The sequence below is a fragment of the Volvox carteri genome (assembly GCF_000143455.1).
Source record: "Volvox carteri f. nagariensis unplaced genomic scaffold VOLCAscaffold_63, whole genome shotgun sequence".
NCBI lineage: Eukaryota > Viridiplantae > Chlorophyta > Chlorophyceae > Chlamydomonadales > Volvocaceae > Volvox > Volvox carteri.
In genome coordinates, this window is record NW_003307606.1 from 653,490 (window position 1) to 666,559 (window position 13,070).

The 13,070-nt window shown below is 56.5% G+C and overlaps 3 protein-coding genes across 3 annotated transcripts; 1 reads left to right on the plus strand and 2 right to left on the minus strand.

Moving 5' to 3' along the window:
• Positions 1-163: 163 nt before the first annotated feature.
• On the minus strand, positions 164-3,876 carry VOLCADRAFT_121563 (uncharacterized protein; the record flags this gene model as incomplete). The annotated part of the gene is made up of 6 exons (XM_002956657.1): positions 164-1,283; positions 1,434-1,515; positions 2,312-2,442; positions 2,781-2,914; positions 3,563-3,695; positions 3,788-3,876. 6 exons carry the CDS (start codon positions 3,874-3,876, stop codon positions 650-652), a joined length of 1,203 nt encoding a protein of 400 aa, XP_002956703.1. The 3' UTR covers positions 164-649.
• A 294-nt stretch (positions 3,877-4,170) lies between these two features.
• On the plus strand, positions 4,171-5,518 carry VOLCADRAFT_97709 (uncharacterized protein; the record flags this gene model as incomplete). The annotated part of the gene is made up of 3 exons (XM_002956609.1): positions 4,171-4,193; positions 4,520-4,854; positions 5,405-5,518. Coding segments are annotated over 3 exons (472 nt in total), but the record flags the coding sequence as incomplete, so codon positions are not given.
• Positions 5,519-6,296: 778 nt separating this feature from the next.
• Positions 6,297-10,895, minus strand: VOLCADRAFT_77213 (uncharacterized protein). The gene is made up of 6 exons (XM_002956658.1): positions 10,802-10,895; positions 10,330-10,436; positions 9,884-9,949; positions 8,320-8,402; positions 7,662-7,761; positions 6,297-6,684 (listed from the first exon to the last, which is right to left on the minus strand). Exons 1-6 carry the CDS (start codon positions 10,884-10,886, stop codon positions 6,565-6,567), a joined length of 561 nt encoding a protein of 186 aa, XP_002956704.1. The 5' UTR covers positions 10,887-10,895; the 3' UTR covers positions 6,297-6,564.
• Between the last annotated feature and the right edge of the window lie 2,175 nt (positions 10,896-13,070).

Here is a 13,070-nt window from a genome sequence, read left to right on the forward strand (position 1 = left end):
ATGTACATATGTATGTAATAGCATCTTTCCCTATTTTGCTGTGGAAGTTAACCCTCGTGCGAATGAGAGTGTACGAAATAATATCCCCAATCGCATCACCCTGTGATAGAGAGCGTCTGTGCAGTATTATCGTATTGCGACCCAGGGAACTGACACAAGCACTGCCGGGTGGAATTATCAAATCACGCACTGCAATTCCAGGTACAGCTTCCCATTCAGTGCGCTTGTACATATGAGCAGTTCACCACGTGGAGGGTTTGCCTTGTACGGCAAAAATACGGCAACCACAAACTCACACGGCCTCGCATTCGCTTTCACGCGCACGAAACATCTCGCCGTTTAAGACACACACACATGTACATATCCACTTACATACCCAAAGGAGCAGACGCACAACGCGCATCATATACTCATGGATTGTGCATTTTAAGGGTTTAGGAACTAGGGGGAGCTAACGGCACCAATGGTTTACCCGAGGATAAGAAGAAAGAGGACCCGAAAGCTTGTGTGCGTCTGAGACCGACACCTTTCCAACAACGCAAGGCAGGAACGTAAGCACCTTAGCAGACTGGCGACGGGTCGCCAACGGCATCTGCATATTGCTGCACGGGCAGCTGCTGGCAGGCAACCCAAGGGACCGCCCAAGAGGTTAACTCAATTTCTTGCCGCCGGCCACAGCAGCTGCTGCTGCGGCGGCGGCGGCGGCTGCCGATACCTGTGAAGCCCCATTACGCAGGGGCTCCGTCAGCGGTAAGTTGCTGGCACTGTGCAATACCCCCGACGCAGCCGCCGCCAGACCCGAAAGCCGTGACTCCAGCCCACCGTACGACGCCGTACCTGCCGTACCACACTGCGCTGCAAATGCCTCCGATCCCCGTGGGTCGCGAGTATCCGCCAACAGATGCACCCTGGCGCTGACGTCTGTATTGCCGGCGCCACCGACACCGCTGCCGCCATCCGACACGCCACCGGCGCTGCCACGGCGCAAAACCACCATCGAGCCGTTCACAACCGCCGGCATCGTCACGACCGCCGAGGATAACGGCGTGTTGCCGCCGCCACCGCCGCCGGCCACCGCCGAGGAGAGAGCCTGCATCTGCACCCCGTCCCTGCCGCCACGGCTGTGCACCCAGCCCTCCAGCGCTTGGCGCTGGCGGCTGTTCAAATGCACCCGGGGCCGTGCGGCTTTCAGCACCGCCAGGCCCTCCTCCCACGTGGCCACGTGACCCGCCTCCAACAGACACGCGATCAGCAGCAGTGCCGACCGCCCGTGGCCGTGGGCGCTGCACGAGAGAACACCCACACGGGAGCCAACAGGACATCCGCACGACGAGGGAGGACAGCGTTGGATAAGCTAAGCGCAACAATCACAAAGCAAGCACTTCGGGGTTACACATGACGCAATCAGATGCCTGGTGCCAACCCGCACCTACCAGTGGACGTACACCGACTTGCCCAGAGCTCGCTCCGTCAGAGCAAACGCGACACCCCGCTCTATGAGGGCCGGAGTGGGCGCTGTGGTGGGGCAGGGGCGGCGGGAGGGGGGCTGGGGTAAACCAAAGATGCAAGGAAACCAAAGATGAAGCGGCAGTGGGGGCAAAGTAGGCGTGTGGGACAAAAGGGATTCAGAGTGGGAAGGATAGGCAGCTGAAAGGGGCCAGGTTCTCCCCCCCCCCAAACTTGCTACACTCCCTTCAGGTCATCCCAGGCTAGGGTCTAGCGGCCAGGCAGGCAGGCAGGCAGGCAGGCAGGCAGGAGGACTGACGAGTTCACGCCGTTGCAGGTTTACCCCCGGCTACACATCGTTGCACGCAATCACTCATGCATTAATTGCATGTTCGTGGTGGCAGTGGTGGCAGTGGTGGCAGTGGTGGCAGTGGTGGCAGTGGTGGCAGTGGTGGCAGTGGTGGCAGTGGTGGCAGTGGTGGCAGTGGTGGCAGTGGTGGCAGTGGTGGCAGTGGTGGCAGTGGTGGCAGTGGTGGCAGTGGTGGCAGTGGTGGCAGTGGTGGCAGTGGTGGCAGTGGTGGCAGTGGTGGCAGTGGTGGCAGTGGTGGCAGTGGTGGCAGTGGTATTACTGATCCACTGCGCCACCGAATCACGTCGGACACCGAGTTCGGAGAATTCGGCAGGGGGCCATGCAACGTGTGTTCAGCGAATTCGGGTGACCTGGCAAAGTTCTCCTCTCCCCAGCACCACCCTGCCGATGTCCGACCCATCGCGATGTTCAGCGGGCTGCGGGTCCGAGTCCTTTCCCATCCCATCCCAACCCGCTCCACCTTCACCCCTCACCCCCGCCCTCCCACCCCCGCACCCTGCGTGTCCCATATCGGCAGGCACATGTAACGGTTGCGGTGTGTCCGCGGCAACTCGCAGGTGCAGTCCAGCACGGAGGGGCTATCGGGGGGCAGCTCGGAGCCGCTCCAGGGCCACCCGCCTATGTACCTTTGGGGGGAAGGGGGGTTTCGGGGGCCCCAATGCCCAGGGAGGGTGGAGAAGGAGGGGGGAAATCAGGGACGCGGTGATGACGCGACGCATTTCCACGTGTGGCGTGTGGGCAGGTGGGAGAGAGCGCAGTAAGGCCCGATGATAAGAGGTGGATACAAAGTGGAGCGGGAGAAGATACAACGCAGGTGGGTTGGTGAGCCGACGACGGGGAGGAGGGGGAATGGAGGAGAGCGGTTGGGAGCTGACGGCATCACGAGCGCCGCGTGGTGATCGCATTTGAGATCGCATTAGCCGCCATGGCCATGATAACAGTGGTGTGGTGGTGGTCAACTCACCACCCCGGCAGCACTCGATTGTACAGCGCTTCCGAACTGATGAGTCGCTGCACACCCAACTTGACACGCAGACCTAGGTGGTAAGGCAACATCATCAGCCAGCCCAGCGGGTGAATGATGCCGCTGGAGGACCGCTACCAGTCCGGAAGGAGCGGGGAGGGGTTGTTCAGCCGGGGGGAGAGGAGGGGAGCGGGGAGGGGGAGGGGCTGGAAAACAAGGGTGCAGGTGCAGGTGCAGGTCGATAGCCATTCGGGAGCAGACCAGCAGGCGTCCGCGAGTGTCTCTACGTGGCGTGGACGAGGGGTAATGAGGGAGATTAGGGTTTGGGGCTGCGGGGACGGAGGGTGCGGGTGGGTTGGGCGGTTTGCGCGGCAATGGGCCGATGCTGTATTTGGATTTGGGGCAGTACCGCGCGTGTGTCCTTGATCTGATGTGGGTCAGCGTCGGAATGTCTGGAACGTTTGTAATTTGAATGAAGCGCGTGCAAGGATCTGTGTCCCTCAAGAACTCGCATTGATTGTCAGGAAGCCGTATCTGTTAACGGTGTCGATTGACAACGGTGAAAGGCACGGTGCAACATAAGTAACATAAACCCCAGAAAAGGTTGGCAGTAAAGTTGTGTGTGCAAAGTATCTTGTGGCGGCTATGAATTGATAGCAGAGCACGATAACAGGATGGAAGAAAAGCTTGTGCATCTCTGCAGTCCAATTTAAGCAATGCCTGACCGGCCCTTCACTAAGCAGGTTGCGAAACCCTGCGTGCTGCGCCGTGCTGTGGCTGACCTTGCCAAGAAGTTTAGTGCTGGAGCCGGCCAGCAGTCTGCTCGCCGCTAATGCTACGGTGTATCCCACAAATGCCGAATACCCAAGCACCATCACGCTTGCGCAGCGCAATAGCTCGCGGTTGAGCTGGCCCCTCGAGGGCAAGGCCAGAGCCAGGGCAAGGCATGTGGGGACGGTTGCACAGGTGAAGACGATGTAAGATAGATGCATTTTAGATTAACCGACCGGCTTGTCGAGCTCACAACGTTGTCAACGGTCACAGACAAAAAGCCCAAGAGGACAAAACGCGACAAGAACAGGAAGCACCGCTCCATACAGATGGCAGAAAAATGTACGCAGCTTAAGTTATAGCTGCATGGGGACTCCGGCGTGAAGGTAGTTCTGTACGACGTGCCAAATTCCTTCTATGCCATGGCTGAATAGAAGCATCGACACACGTGTGAAGGAGTATGAGAGGACCCCACAAGCACACTTGTTTTACGTTTAGGACGTCTATCCTTCTTCCTCCTACACTAGAAAAAGTTTGCACGTTTGCACCTTTTTAACAACCTCAAATCGTTGTAGTAAGGTCGAAACCTTTCCACCTGTGAGGTGGTCGTCTCCGCTCAATGGAGGACAGGACGGCTTCGGGGTCAGCGCACGTGAGAAGCACTGAACTCCGATGCGGAGGCCACTGCGCGCCTTGGTGGTCGGCGTTCTTCCACGCCCGAGCAGATGTTGCCCAAGCAGTGGAGCCGCCAAGCTGTCGTGACTATACACGTGTTGAGCGGTCTTGTGACGTCGAGCATGATGTTCGGACTGGGCGGAATATTCTCCATTGTCGAGAGACGAGAGAGCAGTTCAGGATTTGTTCAGAAAGGCAGGTTGTAGCATTTGAGTCTTTCCTAGGGTTGCCGCCATAGGCCGTAATCGAGCTGAGCGAGACTCGACAACTGTTCGTGCCTTTCAATTTTACAGCAGGGTGGACCGGCTGGCGACCACCAGCATCGAGACCAGGGAGCCGCTGTTAGAGGGCCACACTTTGGTACCTGCGCGTAGCTTAGAGTCAGTGCCGCAGCCAGCTGACGCAGACGCAACCCGCCCTGCAGCCTCGCGAAGTACGCAACGGGATCAGCCCTCGGCCTCTGGCCGCTTCTACCGCCCTTTCCATGCCTTTGCTGACGACGGCGGCAAAGCCGGCGCAGCCGCTGCAGAAAGTCGCGAGGGCCCCGTATTAACGCCTGACGTAGGCCACGCAGTGGAGGACATTATGCTCTTCGCCGACGAAATGCAGCGCGACCTGGCAAATCACGGTACGTAAGCTGCGGCGCCTTGGCCATCATTACGGTGAACCAGCCAAATGTGTAGCGGTGTGAAGTATCAGCGGAACAGATGGTGTGTGGGTTGCCGCGGTCTGGCCAACGCAATAGGCGTAACAAACAGAGATGCGCTGGGGCTTTATGGCGCGTTTTCAGTGCGGGGGGGGGGGAAAATGGGTTTCAGCCAATATTGGTAATCTCCAACATCATCTTCTGCATTTCGGCTAGCTGCTAGCCGCGCTTGCATGCGGGGCTCCGTTCACGATACCTGTGTCGCCACGTACCTAGCTGCTATCCGACGACGAAGCGTTGCTTGGAATACGTGCAAACGCAAGCATGAGCGGGTGATTCCGTTTTAACGTCAGCACGTCAAAACCCACCATACTACATCAGCTGCAACCCCAGCGGCTTTATGGAACCATGGCGGCAAAATTATCCTACGCTGCGGAATTTCTACTCGCACAACCCTAAGTCTAAACCTAGCCATGATCCGGCTTTCATGGCGATCCGTACTGCGCTCCCTTTGCACCGTTCCCTGCCACAGGGCTCCTCCTACTGCGGCGAGGAGAGGAGAATCAGCGGTCGCGGAAGCCCGGGCTAATGGCGCGACTCTTTGGCGCACGGGGCTTGGATGACAACAGGCTCGAGGCTGGAACAGGTGCGTGTGCTGCTTGCTTGGCGGACCCGGGCTTTCCTGACATCGGCGAGGCATTCTTGGTGGGCCAGCGCGGAGCGGGATGCAGCGCGCTGGGACAGGGGGCAGCGGCGGTTAGGGCACAATGTTTTCACAATTTTACAGAAGGTGCTCAGGTTGAGTTACATGGTCATTATTTTGAGGCATAGAACCTGCGGCTCGTAAGGTTGCGCGGCGGGTTGTCTCGAGTCACATTTTGAATTTTGTTTGTTGGGGAAGGTTGGCATGGGATAAGCGGGTGGGCGGGCGCACGACGCATTGAGGGCGAGAAGCTTCCCTCGTGTACGAAGGCCGCCTAACCTTTTGCGTGCGAAAGCAGTGTTGCCTGCGTGCCTTGCATTCGACCTAAAAACCACGCCGGCATGCCCGTGTCTTGACTATAGGGTTCATTGCTTTGAAAACCGTAATTCACAGTTGCTGTCTTATGCGGCAGTCTTATGCGCCCGCGGCCTTGTGACCCCTCGATGTCGCGCAGCATTTTTTGCGTCCACGAGGCTTCTCCGCGACACACCTAAGACTCGTCGACCATTCCGCACTCCACCATTAACAGCATTCTGCACTGTGCTGCAGGGAATTACGCGGGTCCTCACAGTGCGTAGGCGCTTTGCCTCAACAACCATGGCGTATCTCTGCTAGCACAGGCCGTCGGCGCAGCAGCGCTGAGACATATTAGCAGGAGGATGCATATTAGCTGGAGGGGGCGCCGCTAATGGCCCACACCAGCAGAATGTGTCCGCCGGCCCCTTGGCAGCGTCGCGCGGATATGAGGAGAGACCAATTCCGCACCGCGGCTCATTGTGTCGTATCGCGGTGGCAGCTCCACAATTAGCTTGTAATTCTTGTTTGGTATAGGGCTTGCGATAGCCTGGTCCTCTTGCGTACAGGAACGAAGCACGCGATGAAAAGCGGTCGATGGGCCGTAGGTGCCTGGGAGGAGTGTACGGCGTCCGGGCCAAGGAAGGCCACCTGGGCGCGTGCTTCCTGGCAGATTCCTCGTTCCGTGCCCTCTCTCACGGAATGAAGGGAATCCAGGTGGGCGTGCGGGCGGCGTAGGTATCGTAGGCGTCACCGAAGAACTGGCGCAGATAGGTTTCCTCGGTTGCGATGCGCGAAGAGAAGAAGCGCCAGGCCTAAGCCGAGGCGGGAGCGAAAGGGAGTTGGGGGGAAGAGGAGCGAGTGGAGGGAATCTTGTGTAGGGATGCAGGCGTCGTGCGAAAACATTCGCGCGAGCCGGCTTTTGTGAGCGCATTCGGCTGCGGAAGTTGACCTCTTCTAGCAGGATAAGCTGCGTCGGTGTCCATACGGAAGTGAATGGGATGAAACGGTATGCGGCAAGCGCCCTGCAGCGGCATCGCCAAAAACTTGAAATGGTCGGGTCTTGCTAAGCTTGATTGAAAAGAAGGTTTTATGTTCTGATGCTTTGTGCTTGGCAGCGAATAGTTATGTTTGTTGAAAGGAAAGGAAAGCTGTTCTGGCATTGTCTTGCCTTGATAAAGTGTATGTATGTGTACTACGAATCCCGATTGTCGTTTCGTGACTTATACGGTTCTTGTCTGGGGCATCATGACGTTTTGATGCACAATTGTTTATGACCAGCTAAGCCGCTGCCATGAAGCTGCATGTACGTGTACCGTGTCAATGTACGGCGCTGTAGCTGTTGGGTTGTAAAGGTTTGGCTGTTGTGTTTCTGCTTAATCGCATCAGTGGCCACAGAGGCACCGATAGGCAGTAGCACCTGCTTGTGTCCTTTGGCTGCCCATAACCGTTTGTTCGGCAAGTGTGCGAATGTTTTCATAGTTTCAGTGCTCGGTCGGCAGTTTGCAGTTGGCGCCTTCTCTGCCGTCAACCGCCTCCAACCTCCTAACAAAACGGCGCGGATAATTCGCATCGGGTTCTTGCTTGACCACGTCAGCGCGTTCTCGTCGGGTCTTCCTACCCTGCTTTGGCCTTTGGTCCTGTCCGGCCGCCGCTGGCCTTCGTGTACTGCTATGTTGCTAGGGGACACGTCGAGAACTTTCTGCCGTTCGCACGTTACGTGGATGAGGATCCTAGAATGGAACAGGTGCTGTGCGCACACGCACTCGCGCTCGCACTACCTTTGGCTTACCACGACGGCGAAGCCTATGACGCAGATAGGGTTGCCCAGAAGCATCTGAGTGCCCAAGCACCACATGAACCATCCCAGGTAGCCAGGATGCCTGATGAACCTGGGCAGGTCAAGGCATTGCATGGGCCATGGGGGGGGGGCACAGTGGCGTGTGCCGGAGCAGCGAGAGCTAGGGTTGCAGTTGCGACAACAGCGAGGTTCCTCAAGTGGCATGAAGTGGTTGGAAGCAAAGCAAAGACTTCGAACGAGAGAACGTTAAAATGTGGAGAGTTGGTGCGTCCGGCTTGAGCTGCCAGGGTGTGCGTGACTGGCAGTTGGGCAGTTGCAGTTGTCATGGTCAGTACTGTCCATGCCCTGCCCCCCCTTCCCAAAACATCACTGAGAAGAACAACAACACTAATTACCGTGTATCGTGTATATGTACCGTATGTGCGTGGTGTGTAGTATGTGTACGTGCTTGTGGGTTGATTGGGCGGGCACTGGTCGCATTGGATACGATAGTATCAGACATGGCGTGAGAACGCCGGTATGGTTTGCTGTGCTCTCGGCTGGCAGGACCGCACCGGCGTCCGTGCGGTAGCTTCATTAAGGGGCCGCGCAAGCGTTTGACCCTTGCTGCCAAATCCTCGGGCTGCTTGACCCGGCTGTTAGCACGTACCTGTATATGCCTCGCGTCACGAGGACGTGTGTTGGGTGTCGCTTCGTACGGATGTTGTGAGTGAAGTTTGACCTCGCGGTAATCTGCATGCGCACACAATTTATAGCACACGCAAAACACCATGCGGCTGGGCGGGTGTAGGGATAAAAACATGATAGGTTGTCAGCTCTGCATGTTAAGGTCGTGTGCTGTCGTGTTGTTATCGAGGGCCAGGTCGGTTCTTTGAGAGTGGGACGATGAATGTGTTGCCTGGGTGCGGCTCTTGGGGCGGGATTGAAGTACGCCGCCCGTGAAATGGTTTGCATGCGGTCATGATGATGATGGCGAGACGAGACAAGAGTCGGCATTAGACGTGGGGGATTGTTCTGGAAGACGAGCGTGATAACAGGGAGGGAGAGAGGCGCGAGGACTTTGCACCCCGATATGTGCACAACACGCATGGCATCAGCATTTGGGTACGGACAGCATGCCATGCCTCTCTAACGTCGTTTTTTCAGCGACTCCGGACATATTGCGGCCCCGGACCGGATCGGTGCGGACGTGTCTGCTCTGTTCCGGTGTTGGGCAGCACTCCTCGCGGCGAATCGAGAAGTGGGCTGGATAGCGCACGTGGCTCCAACAATGTGCACGGATATACGGTGAATTGGTATAAGAGGCGGATGCCGCCAAGGTAGCGGCAGGCTAGTCCGGAACGTCCTAGAATGGCGAAGAAAGGAAGAACAGAGGAGAATTGAAAGAGCGAGCCGCACAACGGAGCCTTCACATCGCGCAGGAGGGGAAATATTTGCTTTTCCGGAGATTTGTATGAACTGATGGCCTTCGACAGGAACTTCATCATCAGAACAGTATTATAGGAGGGCATGATGGTGAGGCATTGGTAACGGGCGTCTGACTGAGTCACGGCATATGAGAGCCTGAGGGGTGCTTGGGAAGGCGCTTCGGTGCTGTGCTCCGATGGACGTGGACGTTTTATGTACACGTAAAATCTGAGCAACTGGATCTTTCCGTTGCCTGGCTGAGTGCGCTGGGGCTTGCTTCGTTATAGGTTGAGATGGCCTCCCTCACTTCTTTCACTCTATTGGAAGTATTTCTATTCTTCACTTGGTTTGAGGCGGGAAGTTTTCGCGTGTGCGCACATTCCTACACGGGTGTAGGCTATAGGGTTGGCTCCCCCATAGCACTGCTCTTTCTACGGCCGAGCGACGGCGGACGACGGGGCTTGCGGGGCTCGAACGCTTGACACCAGCATATGCATTCTACAAAACGGTCGCGCAGCCCGCGCATAGGTGTTGAATGGCCTGCACACCTTTGCACGTGGCGACGAAGTATACGGTACATACATGCTCTCATGATGTAAGGGTGCACGGCTGGATGCATATGTACTCCGAACACTTGGGCATAGCATACTCGACGTTTTGCTCCTTGTGCAGGCAGCGACGGCGTTCCAGGTTAGCAGACGGGGCAGGTTAGCAGGCCAGCAAAAGCAAAGAGCGACCGGGCTGCTGCCCACCGTGAAGCAGCTAAAAGAGCATGCAGAGACCCAGGCCCTGCCCCTTGCACCTACCATGCCCAGCTTGCGTATCCCCTCGCCCAGCAGCACGAGAGACAGGCCCAGCCACGATATGGTGCCCTGCGGCAGCCACAGCATGCGGCGGCCCAACATGCAGTTTCCACATAATCGTGCCCTCTTACGGCTCCACAGTGTGTGGGTGCAGTGGGCGAGGTTTGGCATGAGTTTGCGATTCGGCAGTCAGCCACAAGGGCAAGATAGGATCAGGACAGGAACAGAACCGCGAGGCCAGGAACAAACGATAGGGGGCCGGGGTCGTCTCAAGCAGGTACACGAGAGCTGGCAACCGGGCGCCTGACCCGCGTGTATCGGCGTGTAAGTGGCGAAGGACCCCTGCATGTTCCTTTCCCCCATCGGGGCCTTCCGTAAGGTTCGCATCTGGGTTCGGCGCACCCCCGAGGTCAAGGTGGGGGTCTCTAAACAGCCGCAAACGGACGCACCATGCCCCCATCGCCGATCTTGATCGACGGTACAGCGCAGGCCTCCAACAGGTACTCCAGCAAGGCGAAGGCCATGGCTGTGACGTAGGCCTTGCTGATGAGCCAAGCTGCAGAAGGGGGAAACCGCGGTTTGCCGGGGTGTATAGGGCAGGAAGCAGCTTTTGGACTGATTTGGGGAGCGTGAAGTGCTCCAGGGCATCCAGGCGCCTCTCCTGCACCGCCCGAGGTGTTTGCCGCCCGAACTGTGTGCCGCCCCTTATACTGTCCCAGGTCCTCGCGTCAGGGTCTCGCGGACCATGCTTGGGATGCGTTAGGGGACGGGCTTGTGGGATGCAAGGGTGCACAGGTGGTCCGTGGCTCCTTGTGACTCCTCCCCATGGCCGCAACCCGTCGCTCAAGTGAAACGAAACCAAGAAGTCAACACTATAGTGCTTTCCCAAGACAGTGCCCTATCACAGTGCAAATGGCTCACATCGTATTGACAACTCATCGCGCATGAATATGCAGGCCAGCAGGAATTCGCTGCAGTGGAAGAACGCCAGGACGGCGATAAACATGATGAAAGGGGATGCGACCATTTCATTGATTTCTAGGACTTAGCATGTAATGTTAATAGCATTATATCCTAATCATGTCTTCTTTTCGCATAATAAGCAGCTGTAATATAGCTGCTATGACCGTAAACCTCCCGAATGACAATTGACGCATGCCGTAACAAGGGCTATTTCACATTGCGTCCTAGATGTTTTTGTCCAAAAAACTGTATCCAAATTGGCCTCAGATTTCAAAAACAATTGGAAGTTGGGTCGGTTTGGACGATTTTGAGTCTTCCTGCCAGGTCAGCAAGGATGTAACAAAGCTTGCAGTTGGCAAGCAGTTGCGAAAAAGGAAATTATCCAACGATAAAAGGTGGTATTGATAAATACCGTTTGGTATTGGAAGATTATGAATAGTTCTTGGATGTACCGTTGGTACGATACCGTTGGCCCGGTGAGCCAAGGGCCGCCTTAGCGGCGTTACATTCCCCCCCTCTTGAATGCGAACCCGTCCTCGGGGCGCCTTGAGTGAGGTGGATAATTGGGGATAACTTGCGCTACGATTTTGCAGCGGAATCCGTGGATACGGAGCGACGTATGCACCTGACCTTGGAGGCGGGCGCTATTTGCGCCGTCTCCTAGCATGCAAGTAGCTACGTGGCTAGTGAGGGGCTGTAAACCCCGTTTTTGCACAAGTGTGGCGGATATGAAAACGTGCGAAGCACCTGAGTCGACTAAGGCGACAGCTTTTGTGCTAGTAAAGTTGCACGGTAGTAGTGGCGCGGTGTTTTCAGTCAGAGGTTCTAGTGCAGAACACTTGGACTTTTCCTGGCAGGGGTCGAGCCATGCTTGAAACTCGCCGCTGCAGTTTGGGGACCTGGTGCGACCACCTCCGGGTTTAGGTTCGGAGAAGATATTGGAGTTTTTTGTAAACTCTTTGAGTAAGGTCCAACCGCGTGTTTGAAATTCCTTTTCTAGGTGGGCACACTTGGGCACCAAAATAACCGCACTAGTTGTGTCCGGAGCGCGCTGTTTAAAAGTGCTGAAGTTATTCAGCCAAGGAATCGCGCGATCGGCTGGTGCGTTGCACCAGATATGCTGTCCACTAAGATTATGCGAAGTGAACGAGTCTGGACAGGCAAAGTTAGGACAGAGGGAATTGTCGCTTCGTACGTTACAAGATGAACGTGAACACCCGACCCGAGGCCTTCTGCAGACGCAAAATACTGAACGAAGTACGCAGTGGCTGCAGTCCACCGTTGGTGGATTCCGGGTTGGTTCCTCTATGTCCCCACACGAGCTGCCGAGGCTACGGCGTGGGCAACTTCCTAGGCATCCGCTTTTTTTTGCGGTCCTCGTTGTTGTAACGCGGCCGTTTGCCGCATAGGTGGCCCTTGCCAAAGGGCTCTCCACAATGGTAGAAGATATTTTGGCCCTTGCCCATCTCCCAAACCCATGTTGGCATTTCCGTGTGGCTGCCTCGGCCGCGGCCGCCATAGGCGCCACCAGGACCACCACCGCGGCCTCCGTAGCGGCCACCTCGGTGNTTGTGGTCGGCGTGGTTGTTGGATCCACCCCGTTGGGTGTGGTTGCCACGGCCGCCATTCTGTCGGGGGTGGGCGGGGGCATCGTTCGTGCCTAAAAAGTTAAGTCGCGCGGTTTGCGCCTTGCCCACCTTGTGGCGCATTTGTGCACCTTGGGCATAGTTAACTAAAGCGTCGAATGCAAACCAGTTATTGCCGTTGGCATCCATGGTGCATTCCCGCCGCAGTTGCGGTGGCATACCGTGAATAAGCCAAGTGCACAAGTCAATTTGAGACATGTTAGGGTCACCGCGCGTAATTTCGCGGAACCGTTGCACGTAATTCGGTATGGACTCGCCGGGTTTCATCGCGTGTGCACCGGCATGTAGTTGTGTTCGTACGTGGTGAGGGGTGCAATGGCGCACGTCACCGAAAAACAACACGAAGTCATCACGCATGCTCTGAATTGTGAGCGTGGAGCCTTTGCGTGCGAATAAGTCGTGGTACAACTCTGCAGCTTTGCCCGTAACATAATATCACATGCCCATTATGGGATCGCTGCCCGATTGCGTCATGTAATCAATGGTAGTATCAAACCAGATTTCAGGTCTTGTTACCGAGGTATTGGGCACTCCTGTGAAGCAAGGAGGCTGCCTAAAGTTCTTAAGACTTTGGTGGTTAG

What these genes read in the sequence shown, in the direction of transcription:
- VOLCADRAFT_77213 (XM_002956658.1), bottom strand. Translation starts at nt 10,886, where the DNA reads ATGTTTATCGCCGTCCTGGCGTTCTTCCACTGCAGCGAATTCCTGCTG. An exon ending in CGATGAGTTGTCAATACGAT is followed by an intron (nt 10,437 to 10,801) that starts GTGAGCCATTTG and finishes CCCCTTCTGCAG; the next exon opens with CTTGGCTCATCAGCAAGGCC. An exon ending in AGATCGGCGATGGGGGCATG is followed by an intron (nt 9,950 to 10,329) that starts GTGCGTCCGTTT and finishes TGGCTGCCGCAG; the next exon opens with GGCACCATATCGTGGCTGGG.